Here is a 16632-nt window from a genome sequence, read left to right as displayed (position 1 = left end):
ATTGAAAGCTTAAGAATCTAGTTTTCTATCTTTTGAACTATTAAGCATAATATTGAAAATTTATACCCGTTTTATTATTTAACCAAAATTTAAACTCAAATTAATGATAAACTAGTGTTTTAATGTCAAATGATATTTCAAGATGTCGAACCCTCCGACGATAAGGGGTAAACTTTCGTTTCCCAAAATGTCAAAAAAATGTCGAGATGTCGAGAAATATTGAGAAAATATCGACAATGTCGATGAAATGTCAAGAAACTCGATATTCTCTATAATTCCTCTCTATCTCTCCCTGCATTACTCATTTTTTTTCTACCTCTCGACATATACCGTTTTAATTATATGGTTTTTAAAGTTCAATGTATTATCATAAAGTTATGCATACTTTTCCAAAATATTGTGTTAGATTTGTGATATTTATCTAGATATACAATTTTAATATTATGAAATTATTATATTTTTTGTTACAACCATGGTTCACATATCGAGATTTGATCTCTCTCGAATTATGTAAGCATAAGTTTATCAATATAATTAGTGAAAATGATGAGTTATACTATTATTATTATCTATAATTATAAAGTATGAGATAAATTAATTCAAATAATTTCTATCTATTTTCTGTCAATATCGACATTTTCCATAAACAACAACTAGAATTTTATTTATCAATTCAAATAATTTCTATCTATTTTTATGATTTTCTCCCAATTATCGACATCAATATTTCATAAAATTGATAAAAAGAGCAGGATGCCCGTGTATTTCCTTCCCCTAATTATTCGGCTAGAGAAGGGAAACAAAATTAGGGTTTCAACAGTTGAGAAACGGGGGCCACGCGTCTCAATGTTTCGTGTCAAACACGAACCAATCACATTCCACTAATGTGCCAAGGCATCATTCTCTTTCCGTGATAAGACCCGGCACATGTCAAAACTACCCCCACGCTCACCCAGCCGAGCGTGCAAAAACTCTCCCTCAGTTTAGGGTTTCTTTGTCATTTGTGATAAAGAACTCCATGATTCGCCACGTGTTAACCTCCTATTGGAGGAAAACCTCTTCTCTTTCCCCGCTAAGTGACATGGCAACCGGCATGGGTAGTTTTCTTACAGCAAAAACTAAAGAATTAAAAAAAAAAAACCCACCAACACATACACACACACTCTCTCTCTCTAAAAACCAAAAACTTTTTTTCTCTCTCTCTCATGTTTTTTTTCCCTCACAGAGCTTCGAGCTCGAATTCTTCATCGGCAAATTTCTAATCCTTCCGTACATTTCAGTCCTTCATTTTCTCTCTTTCCCGTAAATTCTCTCTTCTTCTCTACACAGTTTCTCGCTGAGAATTTGGATCGGAGCTGACACCGAACGACGCCGTTTAATTTTCTCATGAATTTTCTCTCCGTTGTTCTTCATCTTCTTAGGTACTTCTTCTTCCACTCTAATTTTATTCTCACCAATTGGTAAAAACGAATAATTAGTTCAGTTTGAGCTTAAATAAATTAAGATCTTCGGATAAATTCACTGCGTGTGGTGTGTATTTGTGTGTGTTTTTTAACCTTTTACTTCGGTCTTTTACTCTTTTTTTTCTTTAATTCTCTTTTTCTCTTTCCCTTCACGCCGATGAATTCGCGATATTTTATGTATCGTTTTGGATATTTATTTCTTATAATTTCTGCTGGTTTATTTGTGTTGAAATTAAATGTTCCTCAATTTGTGATGCTGGAAAAAACCCTAAAAAGCTAAGCGGTGGAATTTGACGTGTACTGATATATTCTCCTACCTGATTTTTGAAGTTATTAATGCCAGATTTATTTATTTTAAATAATTTTTTATTTTGTTGAAGATAAACTCTTGTTGTTCAATTAATTAGTGCGTAAATTGCTAATTACCATTTTACCAAAAATATTAAGCCTATAGATCAGATTTATTTGACCATTTATGTATATTCTTAATACAAATGTTGCAAAATTAGGGTTTCTTTTTCGTAAATGTTGTTATTTTATGTGCCAAATCAGTTCGTATACATATAATCTCTCTCAGTTTCTTTCTCATTAATTAATAATCTGAGATTTAGGGTTTTTTTTACGACTTTTTTTTTTGGGATATATATTTTGCTTGATGTATGATTTTAACCTTTATTAATCTTTAAATATGTAAGTAATGTCATGATAATTTGATTACATGCATAGGTAAAATCTTACATTTCTTCAGCGGGGTAACTGTGTATAACCCATAGATTTAATGCGATGGAAGAGAATCATCGTGGGACTGATTCCAAGCCTGCAGAAAAGTTCATTCAGATTGACTCTATATTTATTGATCTATTTAGCAGCTCCGATGGTGAAAGTGATGATCCGAAGTGTGAACGTTTCTCCATACGGTAAGCGCTAACGCTTCACTACCATAAACATGTGGTTATGTCAATGTGTAGTTTTTTTTCCTGTTGTCACGGTGATTAATTATGTATCTGAGATTTAATATCCTACAAGTTTTCTTGACGTAGAGATGTCTTAACTAGTGAGTTATGTTGCACTCGTCACACCAATTTTTGTAGGATTTTTATTTGCGCTATATAGCGATATATAAGTTGTAAAAATGACAGCACTGGTCTACGTAGTATATTATTGATATAAGTGGCGTGTTGTTTCACTGCTCAACATAACTGAGTTACTGACTACAGAATGTATAATCTCAGCTAAGTGTGGGGTAGCTGTCCTTTTAGGGAAAACTGCATTTATTTTCCTTACTGAATCTATATATCCATGTGACAGTGGTTATGTATCTGATATGCACAAAAAGGATTGGAAGATATGTTGGCCATTTTCTGATTTTGATGATGTCCATAAGTTGGATAAGCTTATACTCCGGCTCTCGCCCGTACATGATCCGAGTTTTGACTGGCGGGATGTCAGAATTCATCGGGAAGAGAATTCTAATAAAGGGGCAGCAGAAGGTTTCGTCTATGATAGCTGCCACAACCTCAGAAGCTTCTTGAGTGCTTCTCCAAGAGCTCTAAAACATGTTGTAATCAATGGAAGAACAATGGTTGAGAATGCTTCTAATTTTAGTTGCCAACCGTCAAGTTGTGGTGAGAAGGAAAGGAAACTTGAAGTTGCAGACAACAGTACTGGTAGACTTTTTTCTCCAAATTTTCTTTTTCGCTTATCTTTATTTTTTACACATCCATGAGATTGGCTCAAAAGACATAAGTAGACATCCGATATATACTACTGATATGTGATGACTATAGCAATGTTGGAACTAGCTGATGATTATTTCATGGATTCGAAATATATTTATTCTTCTCTAGTAAGATTGTGGCATCTCTCTTCTGCTTGAATTTCCCTTTGAAAAGGCTTCTCTTGTTCTCAATATCATCTCTGCGGAGTCGTACAATTTACCGCTCCTCAATATACATGCTGCAAAATACATGTCTTTTGTGTTGCATTTGTGTCAAATAGTACCTTTTTCCTTATCAAGCATTTGTGTTTTGCTATAATCAGAATATTTTTGGTATCTGAAACAGTTGCTCTTATATCACAAAGTGAGCCAGGTTGTGCTAGTCATGAAGTTACTGATATTGAGCCTGTTAACAGAAATCTCAGAGTAACTGAGGAAAGCCCTGCAGAAAATCTTCTGACCGGGAAACAAACTCCCGCGGATCATCTAAAAGAACAGTTAACCCTTCTGGTACTGGAGAATGACAGTACGGTAGATGTAGACCGAGCTTATCATGTCACTAAATTTCAAGAAAGTACAGATATTTCCATGGAATCAAATGAAAGCACCTTTGAATCATCTGAAAGTGCTGACGACACAGTTGGAAGCAGTCTGCATCATTGTCATCTAGAAAAGTTACCCCGTCGAAGAACCCCAAAGATGCGTCTACTGACTGAATTGCTAGGAGGACATGGAAATATGAAGAAGGATAAACATGTTGAAAGTTCTCCATCCGTTGGGACTCCCGAGTCATCCGCAGAGGCAGATGCAAGGTATGCTTCCAAATGTCAGATAACGTTACAGGAAAATGTTTGGCATTCAGGTCGTAAAAAGGAAAGGAGGTTTCCCCGGAACGGAAAGTGCAAGCATCAAGAGATCCCCTATTCTTCCAGTGTGGATAAACAAATTCAAACATGGAGGGAGGAGACAGAAAACTCTGTTTCTAGTTTAGAAACTGAAAATGCTCTTTCAGGAACAATACAAACCAAAAAGGGCCTTTGGAGCAGCTACAAAATGGACGGAAATAATACTTTAGCTAAGAAGAAAAGTAAAAAGTTCCCAGTGGTTGATCCATACTCAGTGTCCTTACTGCCACCTAAAGGTAAAGATCAAAATGAAACTTGGGCGACACCGACAACTAAATATAGAAGCGATAAAGAAGCACTGGATAGTGCTGCTGTTATAGCACATCGCAACGAACTTTCTAGCAGAACTCCACATCCAATATCTTTGAATGCCATGGAGTCTAAATCTAGCACAACTAAGAACCCAAATTCAAGCAAGGAGCCTATGATTGTTGAAGGGTCTGGTACTGTATTTCCTTGGGATGGTGGAATGATTAATAAGAGTTCAGTTACACAGAAAGATATGCAGACTGTAGCTAACACTTTTCAATATGCGAATTCCCGAAACAATGAAAGGGAGTTGCATCTTTCGCCCAATAACTATTTCAATCCACAAAGGGATCACAAAGGAATCAGTCGTCGAGGAGAAAATGAGCTGCCTACTTCACTGCCGGAGCAAGAGGACCCTTCCAGAGTAATTAAATTTAGGAGGAAAGATATCAAAAGAAATCATCTTGGAGACCTAAATCCTCCTTATGAAGCTTCAGATGTTTTCTATGGACAAGGAGTATATAGTGTGCTGAATAGTAAAATTGCCAACTTGAGAATGCCTCTTCCAAGACAAAACGTGGAGCCTGACACAGATAATGGTTGGTCGCAGCTGCAGCAAAAGGTATCTGCTCTTCAATTTTATGGTCGTCTCCGGGTAAATATGACTTTACTTTTAGATTATAATGAACATGCATTAGAAATTTAGAGCATGTCTAATGTGTGTTTGTAGTGGACCTTTCCATTTGAGAAGTGACATGTTAAAATTTTTTTTCCATAAAATCATAAACATACTAGAGGTAATTGCTAATTATAGGTATCAGGAAAATTCAACCCATCTAGGCATCTTTGATCTGGAAAATGTGTGCATATCTAGAACTATATTTGAACACATATCATATACCTGTGAAATCGTCTAGAAAGCAAGTTTATATGGGGATTTGGTGTGTGTTTGAATTAAACACATACATGAAGTCGTCAAATTAAGTGTCATTGTTGAATTAACTGCCATGAAGCCTTGGTCATGAAATAGAACATTTTAAATCTCCAAGAAAGTGAAATTTCTGGCACTGTCCCTTCTTTATCACTCCTCCACCTCCAAGAAAAGGAGAAAGTGAAAAATCTTATTTCCTCTGGAGTCAACAAGAAGTGATGGACTTAATGGAAGTTCTATTTAATGAGCCATTAGTGATTACTGAGTTTAACTATTGTTCACTTTGTTCTTTTCTGTTTCTCTATTTCTCCTTTTGTGTGTGTGTCCAAAGTCTATAATGAGTGCTTCACTGAATTCCATTTCTTGCATAAAATTTATGAGCAGGATATATACAGTGGAAGCAATAGTAAGAAAACTATTGAAGCTCAGGAACCTTTGGCTTCAATGAAAAGACAGATTAACCAGAGAGTGGAAGCATCTGATTCTGGAACTTGCGATGACATCCCCATGGAAATCGTCGAACTAATGGCAAAGAATCAGTATGAAAGGTGTCTTCATGATGCTGAGAATAATAAACATCTTTTGGAAACAAGCAATTTCTCAAGGACTGGTCAAGTGAATAATTATGGTGATATATACAGAAATGGGAGAGGATCATTACAGAAGTCTGAAAATCATAAACAAAAAGCTCAGGCAAGGAATGGAGGAAACGCTGCAATTTGTGCAGGAAAAGTTTTGGAAGCCAAGAAACAGAAGCCAGCAGATTATTTCTCAAATATTGGGGAATCTCACTTCAATACAAACCACCTGCAGCAGACTTGTATGCTCGGGCATAATGCTTCGATTCATTCTCAAGAGAAACCATCAAGTGGTATTCAATTTTCTTCCATTGGATCCAAAAGACAAAGTTCTACTGAGAGTAGAAAATGTAATGGAACTATACTGGAATCAGTTCCATATAACTCCAAAGTACAATCTTTTGGAGGATGCATAGATTATCCACCTGTTTCAGAACAGAATATGGAAGCACCTCACAGATGGTCTTCTTCTCCTATGATGCCGGATCATCTGCCCCATGGATACCAGAGATTTCCAGCTCAGTCGACCGACAGAGAAAAAATCTCAAGTCCTAGATCGTTGCCGATTGGAAATGCAATCACGCAGAATTATCATATTCATCACCCTACCAACCTAGAAAAGCATGGTAGGCATTACAATTCTGAAGCATACAGCCAGAATTTTGCAGAGGGCTCATTTTGCTGCCATCCTAATGTGGTCGAGCTTCATCAAAATCTGGTTGGTTCACTGGAGTTGTACTCTAACGAAACAATACCGGCAATGCACTTGCTTAGCCTTATGGATGCAGGAATGCAATCTAATGCATCCATCACTGCAAGTGGCAAGCATAAGTTCTCCAAGAAACCTCGAATTCCCCATCCCCTAAAAGGTAAAGAGTTTTCTGGGATGGATATTCGTTTGGATGAGACCGTTCAGGCCATAAACTATTCTTCATCTGTTTTTCATGGTGAAGTTCCAAGTAAATCTCATTTCCGTTCTCCCGCTGCTCCAGTAATTGGTGCATCTGCTTGTACCTTCCAGGATAGTAGAGGATTTGGAAGCAATACCCATTTCGCAGGTCAGGCTGTCTTTAAATCTCGAAACAGAGGGAAAATAAAATGCTCAGATCAATCCACATGGAGGAAAGGCCAAAAGCTACCAAAGTCTCTATTCAGAAGTGGTGGTTTAGGCACAGATGATAGAACATTTCCAGTTAATGGTATTCAGAAAGGTGTGGTATGTGCATCTAATTCCGAAGTGCTTGAGTTGGCGCATCACATGGAAAGAAACTCTGAGGAATCCGAATTGATAGCCCGAACTAAAACTCTCTGCAAGACCAGAAAAGCACTTTTGAGACTGAAATATGTAGTGTCAACAAAAATCCTGCTGATTTTAGCTTGCCGGAAGCAGGAAATATATACATGATTGGAGCTGAAGACTTCAGTTTTGGACGAGCTCTTCATTCTAAGAACAGACAGAGCTCTATGAATTTCAACGGCTTCAAACGGCAGAGGAGTGTGTGGCATAATACCGAAAAACTACATGGAACGAATCAGCACAAATAATTCTTGTGGAATCCCTTCCTGGTATTGACTTGAAACCTCTTACTACTCTCAATCCATTGCTTTTATTTTCTCAATCTAAGTCAGGCTTCAAGCATTTGTCAGTCTACTCTTGTTTCTTTCAGGTAAAATCCTTGGTTATCACTTGAGAGCGCCATTTCTTAATCCGACTATTTTAAAGGATCACTTGGAATCTTAACTGAGTTTCAGACAAGCTTATCTCCAACTTGAAGCTGCATACAAAAGCCGTGCTTGGCACGAGATGGTATCGGTGCACGGTCTTAAAAATTTTCTTGTACTACGTCTATGAAGGATTCAGGTAATGCTGTAAATTGTTGTATTCCTAAATATATGGCGCCCTGAACACTGCCATTGTAAGGCTTGCACCAACTTTTTGGTCTGAATATCACTGACCAAAAATTAGAACTGAAGAAAGAAAGAACACTGCTAACTAACTATCAGTATATAAAGGGCAACCTCAAGGAATTTACTAATAATTAGCTGGTTTCTGTTGAATCCTTCAGTTGTATTACCAGTACTTTTCTTGGAGATACTAGTTTTCCCTCATCTGTAGTTATGTTGCTTTAAATTTGGAACATGGTTTATCAAACATATTTCTTAAAAACAATGAGTAACGGGAACAGGAAACGATAATGTTACCAAATATGCTTTAATTTTCCTGAACTCGAGCAGCTCAATATGATACCTCTCTCTGGGATCTTCTAGGCTTTATCGAGAAGGAAGAATGTTTGAAGCCATTGAATTTCGAAAGTTCTTGTATTTGGGTCTGACTGTAGTCTTTAATCGTCTATTTTCAAACTCCATTACAGATTTGTTACATGTTATTTAGATCTTAAGTTTATATGATGTCAGGTAAGGATTTTATTTTATTTTATTGAAAAAAGGTAGGGATTTTATTAGCATACAGTATGAAAATTTAATGAATCAAAATCATTTTTTAATGTAAAGTTCAAGAGATAAAAAATTTATTTTATCTGATTAATAAATACCAATCTAATAAGAAACAAGTTATCACTACCCCTAGGAATCATATACTTGTGTTGTGTAACAAAGATTTATATGATAATTCGAACTCAACCTTATTGACTAGAAATGATATTATCTACCTTATAATTAGTTCGGTGTTTAATTCATGAGTTATATATACAGTCTTGAAGCGTTTTTTTTTTTTTTTTACTCAGTCTTAATAAAAGAATTATTTAAAAAAAAAAACTTCGTTCAATTGGTCAAGAAATGTCTGCAGTCCTTAGACCTCCATCCTCCTCTACACAAATTCAAGCTACATAACCTCACACAGTACAAATTAATGAAGTCTATTTGCTTTGATTAAAACATAATATACTTTTTGGGGAAATTGAAACTTAAAAATTTAAAAGAAATTACGATTATTTGAATTATACAATATGCTGAATTGATGACACCTTTGATGGGCGCAGAATTTAATGTGGGAGTTATATTTACAATTCGAAAGAAACTGGAGAGCGAATGAACTGAAGAGATTTAAGAACTTCCAAATTAATAAAACAAAAACCTTATATGTATGTTATTACAAAAACAAACGTAAAATCGAAATTTTAAAGACTAGCAAGTCACTGTCCATCTATAATCGAAGCAATTAATTTATAAATCTAAGCAAAAATAATGATGATGATGAACTTTCAACCTCAACAGAAAGAAGATGGCTAAAGCTTGGCATGCCTAAACTAAGAGGTACATGAAGGATTTTGTAAACAATCATGAAATGAAAATTAGTTTATCCGAGAGGGAGGGAAAGTAAAAGGAGAGGGTGTGTTAGGAGCTGTAGTAAGCAGAACTAGAGATCTCACTTCACTTCCATTTATCTTGAAGCTCTTTCCTCTCAGATAAACCCCACGTTACAAAGATGGCCACCACAAGAGCGACGATAGTTAAGAGAAGTAGAGCGTAGCTGAAATCTTCGGTTAGCGAATCATACGTCCTAGAGGGTGTAATCCGAGTAAAGAAGAGATCCACTCCATATGCAAATGCAAGGGTTGTCGACTCCAACTTGGCTGGCAAGGTCACGACGCCTCGAAGGCCTTCAACTTGAAGGGCGTGTGTTGCGTAGGTCTGCACAAATGCCAACCAGTTCAAAACCAATGATGTCAGCTTATAAAAGAGAGGTAAATTCTCTACAGATTATCACAATTCACAACTAGCCCACATTGGGTTTCCAACTACATTGTCAATTCAAGGATTTCTATCTTCAAGTTTAAATGTTAATATCCTAATGTCGTATACTATCTAAAAGTAATTTGTGGATTATGAATTTAGCAGTATCTCATCAGTCCCGAGATTTGATTGGCAAAACAGTTGGCATTCCCCAATGATTTGAACCCACAAAAACTATTGCCAAAAAATAAGTTCTCCAATTCATTGGTTGTTTCATTTATGAAAACAAAACCGCAAGGAAAAAATATTTTTACAGGGGAAAAAATGCTGACAAACACACCTGAGGAATGATAGGCAAGGAATCTGTAAGAGGTATAACGCCTTCTTCTCTCTCAGCTTGTGAGGGGTTGATAGATCGCCGAGGATCCAAGTAACGTTTGTCAAGAGCCAAAATCTGCAACGACTCACATTTAATTTAACACACCCCTCAAATAGGTTTATAAAAGAGGGAACAGAGAACAAGCAGTAAAGCATTTTAGAAGTCCACCTGATCGTTTATTGTACCAATCAGAAGCTGCTTCGATGTTATGCCCTTAGATGTTGACGTAACTGATATTGCTTTCACAGAATGAGTGAAGAAGTATGATTGTGATTTAGCCAAAATTTCAGGTCGAGAATATGAAGAAATTGGAGAAGTCAGGTTATGCTTTCCAAGAATAAGTTTCCAAACATCTATATTGTCCTGCAAAATATATTGACTCAGATAATGTGAGCCTACATGGGGCAGCAATCATGTAACGTTGCACAAAAGAGTTTAGTACATTCACATACCGCACGAGATTGATCATAGATTTCGACAACTGACATCTCATATCTGTGTGCTTTAAGATTGAAGTAATGATAGACCACCCAGTTCTCACTAAAGACCTATATATAACATATAAATGCATGAGAAAAAATCGATCAATCCATGATGAAAAAGTGAGCAAGTAGATTGGGAACTTACAGCATGGACTGGACCTGTTGAACCATGATGGGTCATCCGATGTAATATACGACCATTTACAATGTCAATAAGATATACAACCAACCAGGAATCCTCTGGGGTAGTAGTTCCAATTTCACCACTGCTTTTTGGTGCAACAGTTGCCAAGAAGAGCAAATTTTTTGATATATACTTGTACATCACATCTTGGTCTGCTGCAACCTTTGCTTGCGTATGAACCACCTAGAATATACAAATTACATAAATATTATTTAAAAGGACTAAGAGGCATTAATTAAACGACCTCAACAAATTTGCCACGATACATGACAGGGGGTTTTCTCAATGCCAGGAGAACAAGCAACATGAAAGGTGGGGGGGGGGGGGGGGGGGGGGGGGGGGGGGGGGCGCCAAGGGTGGTTATTATGTTAGAAAAAATTGAGCTAAGTTTGTACATTTACTTCGAGGGAACTAGGAGATCATTAGAAAAATTATTAAAAGTAAAAAGGGTGATAAGGAATCAAAACAGATTCCTAGGGGATTTCAAAAGTTCCACCGATGGGCACTAATAAATGAATAAATAAAGAAATAGAAAGAACCATAGTTACAAGAAATAATAATAATAATAATAATAATAGTTACAATTGATCTATTGCAAATTCTCCACAAAAACCATACGAGGCAACATATAAATCTAATTTCACATATCATTTGAAATCTAGGAAATAATTAAAAAGGTAACACTCATTTACTAACCTCACTGGTTCCCCCATTACAATCAATTTGTATGAAAACCAACCATTAATACGAAGGAAGAACATAACCCAAAGTAATAATTGAACTAAACATTGAAAATGCATAAGAGAATGAACTGATAGGTAAATAGACCAAACCAAAAGAATAATATCCGATGGACTCGCCTACAAAAGTAGAGTGTCATACCTCATTCAAATTTCTCGTAGCAGTCGAAATGATTTTCTCCGACTCTGATGGAAGCATGATTGACCAAACATCCTTGCTCTCAAAGCAGTAGTCATCCAAGATATCAATGCAGTTTCTCTTTAAGGCATGACCTTTAATAACGCCACTGTCAGCCTCAACTGAATACCAGTATATGTTTGAAAATTCAGATTGCAGAATACTAATGGCTTCAGAAGTTTGTGGGTACAAATGAGCACGACTCTCAGCATCTATTAAAATATGGAGGCGTTGTTCTGTTGAATCAGTAAGTGGAAGTGGAATGACTTGTACAACCGAGTGAACCTGGCTTGATGAACCAATCTCCTTCCCCGTGTAAGTGTCAACAAATGAAAGAAAACCTGGTCCACCCATACTTTGTCCACAACGGCCAACAATGAGTACAGATGGATTCTCATCCATGGCACGATGGTGGGGGTCTTGCCATTGATAAATGTTGAGCCATCTTGGAGTACAAGCTTCTGATTTACGGAAAGGATGCAGTAATAGAGACCATACAATGCGACCGTCTCCAGAGTGCAGGGCATAGAGTTTTCCCGATTTAGTAAGAACAATCAGCAGTTTGCGGAATCCATTATGGTCCCGACTCAATTTGCTCTTGTCAGAACTCTTCAACCTCATATTTTGAATAGCTGCCACATCCTCAGGGCTTGCAATCATTAAAGTTCCCTTGAGCTTCAGCAGATGTCCCTTTCAAAAACAGGACATATCAAAGAGCACCTTGTCAGAGAAGAAACATTTAAAGAGATACCAGTATTTCGTTTTTAAACAACTAGCCAGGACAAGAAAAATAAGAAAATATTCAAATTATAGAATACCAAGTAATAGTCACCAAATAGTACGTTGAAAATGTATACAGCAATTATGTTTAATCTTAGAGAACATTGTCGGTTTGTCATAATTTAATTCATGAAATTTCCAAAGAGTTTCCATACCTGTAGCCATTCAATGAGATTGTTCTCCACCTTTGCTATAGAAACGCCTTTTTTTTCAACAGGCAGTTCAGATGTCACTACATTTATGATAGAGGCAAGGCCATCTTCCCTACTCCACACAATTTCACCTTGTTGCACTAACAACAGTGAATGGTCTTCCATGACAATCAGAGCCCTGAACCCATGGGACCTATCCGTTCGGATATAAGAATTTAAAAAAACCTTATGTACAAATCCTCTTTGGTCATCGATTACTATGTTTTCTTCAAGAAAATCACTGCTCCAGCTATCAATTAGCTTCACAGATAGATGCATATAACTGCCCTTACGCTGAACTAGAGCAACTGCACGCTGGCTCTCTGAAACTAAAAGAGAATCACTTAGAGTTGCCTGACCGTGAATTTTATCCACCACCTCCAACTCACCTTCACCTTTTACTCTTATTAATATTAAAACAGAACCAACTTCAATAGCAAGAATCCCTGAAAGCTTTGAAGGCACTATTTCCACTGACCCAGAAAATTCATCAACGAGATGTGCAATAGGTGATTGTTGAATCCCAATTTCACCATCCCTAAGGCTTAGTATAACTAGATTTGACCTAGTGGCGTCCAATGTCACAAGCACATCATCAGAAACTGATACCAATTCTCCAGAAAAACCACCAGTAAACGTTTCTGTACTGTGCTTTATCAACTCTCCACTCTTAATATTTATTTGAAACTGATCAAATTGAGTTGGACTTGAAAATCCCACAGCATAAATGATATCACTGTCATGATGCTGAATGATTTGTTGAATTTCTACGCTGAAACAGTGGTAAATCAATAATGATATCAGTTGGCACTGTGATTTTCTAAAGAACATTAAAAGTCTAACACCAAATCCACATTTGAAATACCTGTTCTCTGTTAAGTCAATCTTCCAAATAACCTCACCATCTAGGGAAGAGACAGCATGCAGACAACTTCTACCAAAAACCAGAATCACGGTCTCCTGGTTGGGTTTCAAACTTTTCTGCAAATTTTATGCCTTAAATTAACCAACTAGTTACTAGAAATTAATTCTAAAAAACCAGAACTTAACTTAGCACCAGTCCACCATAAATATTAAATAATTTGACGAAAGACATCAAATTCAGAAAATACAACATTTTGTTTGATAGGAAAAGAGAAACAATGCACACACACAAACTAGAAGCAGCAAATAAAAAATCAAATCCTTAGGTGATATCCACTTACTGGAACCAATAATAGTGACTTTGATGGCTTGGTGCCCTGAATAAAAGACTCCCACACCATCTGACCATCAGGAAGGTTCCACGCTCTTAAAAAGTTCCCCTCCGATGAAAGGGAAATGATATCTGAAAGTATATCATTAAATATTTAACTGAGAAATTAGAAGTTGAAATTTTAAGCTTAATTGGTATTCCAACAGATAGAAAGAACCAAATGTGAGCTTAATTGGTATTTATAATTTACAACAGATAGAACTAAGTAACTTCACACTTGTGCTGTCGTGCAAACCAACAATCATCAAAGAGTAACATTTTTTAAAAGAATACTCATTTCCTGACACAGAAGTTCCAAGTTCACTCTACATTCTCACTCACTCCATCTCTTGAGTCAGAATTTAGGTGGAACAGTGTAAGGATAAAATTCATCCATTACAGAGGACACTGGGATTAAGAGTAAGTATATATAACTGGAAGGTAAGATTTAAGAACTTGAAGTGCAGTTGACTTAGAAGTTATAAGTTTTACATGAAACAGTCACTTCTTTAGAAAAAAAAACAAAAGAAAAAAGAAAACCAAACGAACAAACAGTCACATCTGAAACACGAGAGATCTACATGGGCTGATTATTTGAAGTATTGAACACAAAAATTGAACAAAAATAAGTTAGGCAGTCAAATCTATAGTAAAAATAATAGAAGCACGCAACAGAACCAGCATGTTCACATGATTCTTATAAAACTCCACGAGAAATTTCCTTTGCACACAATAAGCAATTCACATGAAGGTCCAGAAACACAATAAGCAATTCACATGAAGGTCCAGAAAGGCAGAAATACTGCACTGGAGCAATATTCTAGAGATGAAAAATATATATGTGCGAGGGCATTACATTTTCCAAGGGCGAACTCAATTCCATCAATGGAATCATTGGGGCCAAGGACATGTCTCCAAACTGCACAAAGCAACCAAAGTAAGACATCGAATGATAGTCAAATAAACTATTTTCAAAATGAAAGCCAGCACTACCAATATCCATTTATCATTTAAAATCCAGAATCAACATTGTACTCTTTCTACAACCATGTTAGTACATAAAATCATTTCAAATAATTGAACTTTCCAAACTGAAACTGAATTTCATTGTGTTCAATTTTTTTATGCAAGTTTGTTGTTATAAGCTCCAATAAAACATCAAAATATTCACATGAAAACTTGACCTTTTGACTTAGATGTAGTATAATTGGTTCTCATCCCCTTGAATATTATTGGGTATAACAGGAGCATCCATTGACAAAAGGATTGCCTTAAGATGATTGTTGCTCATTACCTGGGTGATTGAACAGTGTTTTTTTTTCTCATAGAGGAAACACATATTTAAACACCTATTTGGTTGAAAAGGGTTCAGTCAGAGCCTACATAGTTAAAAATTTCAATTCGACTTCCTAGTTCATTTAGTTATTGGAAGACCCAGTAAAAAATGGTAAAGGAATGTCAGGCTTACAAATCTCGCCATGCCGAAGATCAAGTGATGCAATTACATTCTCTTCTGTAGATACTACTACACGCTTTCGCCCTGACTTTTGAGAATGGAACAATGCGTGCTTCACTTTCCCCAAGTACTGCTGGCGCCTGAAACAAAGGGATCGCGTCTATATTCTTAACAAATTGAAAGGATGCATAGTTAAAAAGCAGTTAAAATTCAACTAAAAGCTAAAGAGAACCCAGCTACTTGAGAATCCGAAATTGATAAAAGACATTCCAAGTTCATAACGTTCAGTATTAGAGTCACGTTACAGTCGATGAGGTGCAAACTAGATATACGGCATAAACCTGTCCCTCCCTGCTTTATCGAGATACTGATGGAAAATTTGAAAGAAAAGTACCAATATATTCAAATGGATTCAGAGCAGCCCAAGTATTTCGTGCATATACATACGCAAATATATTCAAGGAACAAAATCAACTACTCTAGCAGGTCAAGCATGAGGCATATTTAAGTGAGATGAGAAATTCTTCAATCTGAAGTATTCCACAAATTTCCTAGGCAACCTAGAACAGGTTAGGAATTGGAAAGAGTTCATGAGAGGGCAACTCACCAATCCATGAGGCCAACCTGATCTTCGTAAAGCGAAAATCCATAGTTCGCGAATGACGCAAATAATGCAAGGAGAAGAAGAAGATAAACCTTGATCGCCAAGACCATGGCGACTTCAACTCTCCCCTTCTCGCAGTGAGTGAGAGAGAGAGAGAGAGAGAGAGAGAGAGATCTGGGAATAAGGAGGAGCTCGGTCGAACGACGATGCTAATAATAATCCAGTTTTTTTATTTCTAAAGCCGGCACTAAGCTTATAATGATAATTCATTTTTTCCCTTTTCTTTTCCGAAAAATTTTATATATCACTTTCTTTTTTTTTTTTTTTTGAGATTTTACTATCTGTAGACCTTTACTTTATTTTACCAGAGCTAAATTATAATATATATATTAGAAAATTAGTCTCTAAATGGTCGATTTACTTAGAATTTGAAAATTTTGAATTACTCAAACTATAAAGGATTATGGTGCTTGCTCCGCTACACCAGTGATAGGTATTATTAACATAATTATATTATTTAGTATATAATACAAAGTTAAGAGGCTCGAGTCTTTTGAACCCACTCTAGATCTGTTTCTGTCTACAACATATCACTTGCTTTAGTACTGCAACAACAGGTAGAAATAGAGATTCGAACTTATGACACTTTGATTTAATTATTTATATATATATTTATATATTTATTATTATTATTATTATTATTATTATTTACAATTTCAGCTATGCTTACTTTTTTTTAATCAATATACATGTCAGAAGGTGTTTTTTTCGCTCAAATGGGCCAAATGACCTAATTTGTCTAATTATCTTCTAAGCTTTCAATCAATTTTGTAGAAAATAATACCAATATATTTAAATTTATGGTTTA

The 16632-nt window shown here is 36.1% G+C and overlaps 2 protein-coding genes across 2 annotated transcripts; one reads left to right on the top strand and one right to left on the bottom strand.

Moving 5' to 3' along the window:
- Positions 1–1147: 1147 nt before the first annotated feature.
- Positions 1148–7901, top strand: LOC111004929 (protein EMBRYONIC FLOWER 1). Its single transcript, XM_088128247.1, is given in 7 exon segments — positions 1148–1421; positions 2237–2380; positions 2772–3130; positions 3527–4956; positions 5650–7149; positions 7152–7409; positions 7511–7901. Coding segments are annotated over 6 exon segments (3705 nt in total). The 5' UTR covers positions 1148–1386; the 3' UTR covers positions 7389–7409; positions 7511–7901.
- Positions 7902–8892: 991 nt separating this feature from the next.
- On the bottom strand, positions 8893–15992 carry LOC111004927 (uncharacterized). The gene is made up of 12 exons (XM_022276208.2): positions 15768–15992; positions 15173–15300; positions 14561–14623; positions 13676–13797; positions 13336–13451; positions 12435–13242; positions 11464–12189; positions 10543–10764; positions 10368–10463; positions 10084–10278; positions 9877–9990; positions 8893–9494 (listed from the first exon to the last, which is right to left on the bottom strand). The coding sequence occupies exons 1-12, from the start codon at positions 15872–15874 to the stop codon at positions 9234–9236; spliced, it is 2958 nt and encodes a 985-aa protein (XP_022131900.1). The 5' UTR covers positions 15875–15992; the 3' UTR covers positions 8893–9233.
- Between the last annotated feature and the right edge of the window lie 640 nt (positions 15993–16632).

The sequence above is a fragment of the Momordica charantia genome, assembly GCF_013281855.1.
Source record: "Momordica charantia cultivar OHB3-1 chromosome 8 unlocalized genomic scaffold, Mcharantia_2.0 BLBB01000008.1, whole genome shotgun sequence".
NCBI classification, from domain to species: Eukaryota; Viridiplantae; Streptophyta; class Magnoliopsida; order Cucurbitales; family Cucurbitaceae; genus Momordica; species Momordica charantia.
This window is presented reverse-complemented; position numbering and strand designations above follow the sequence as displayed.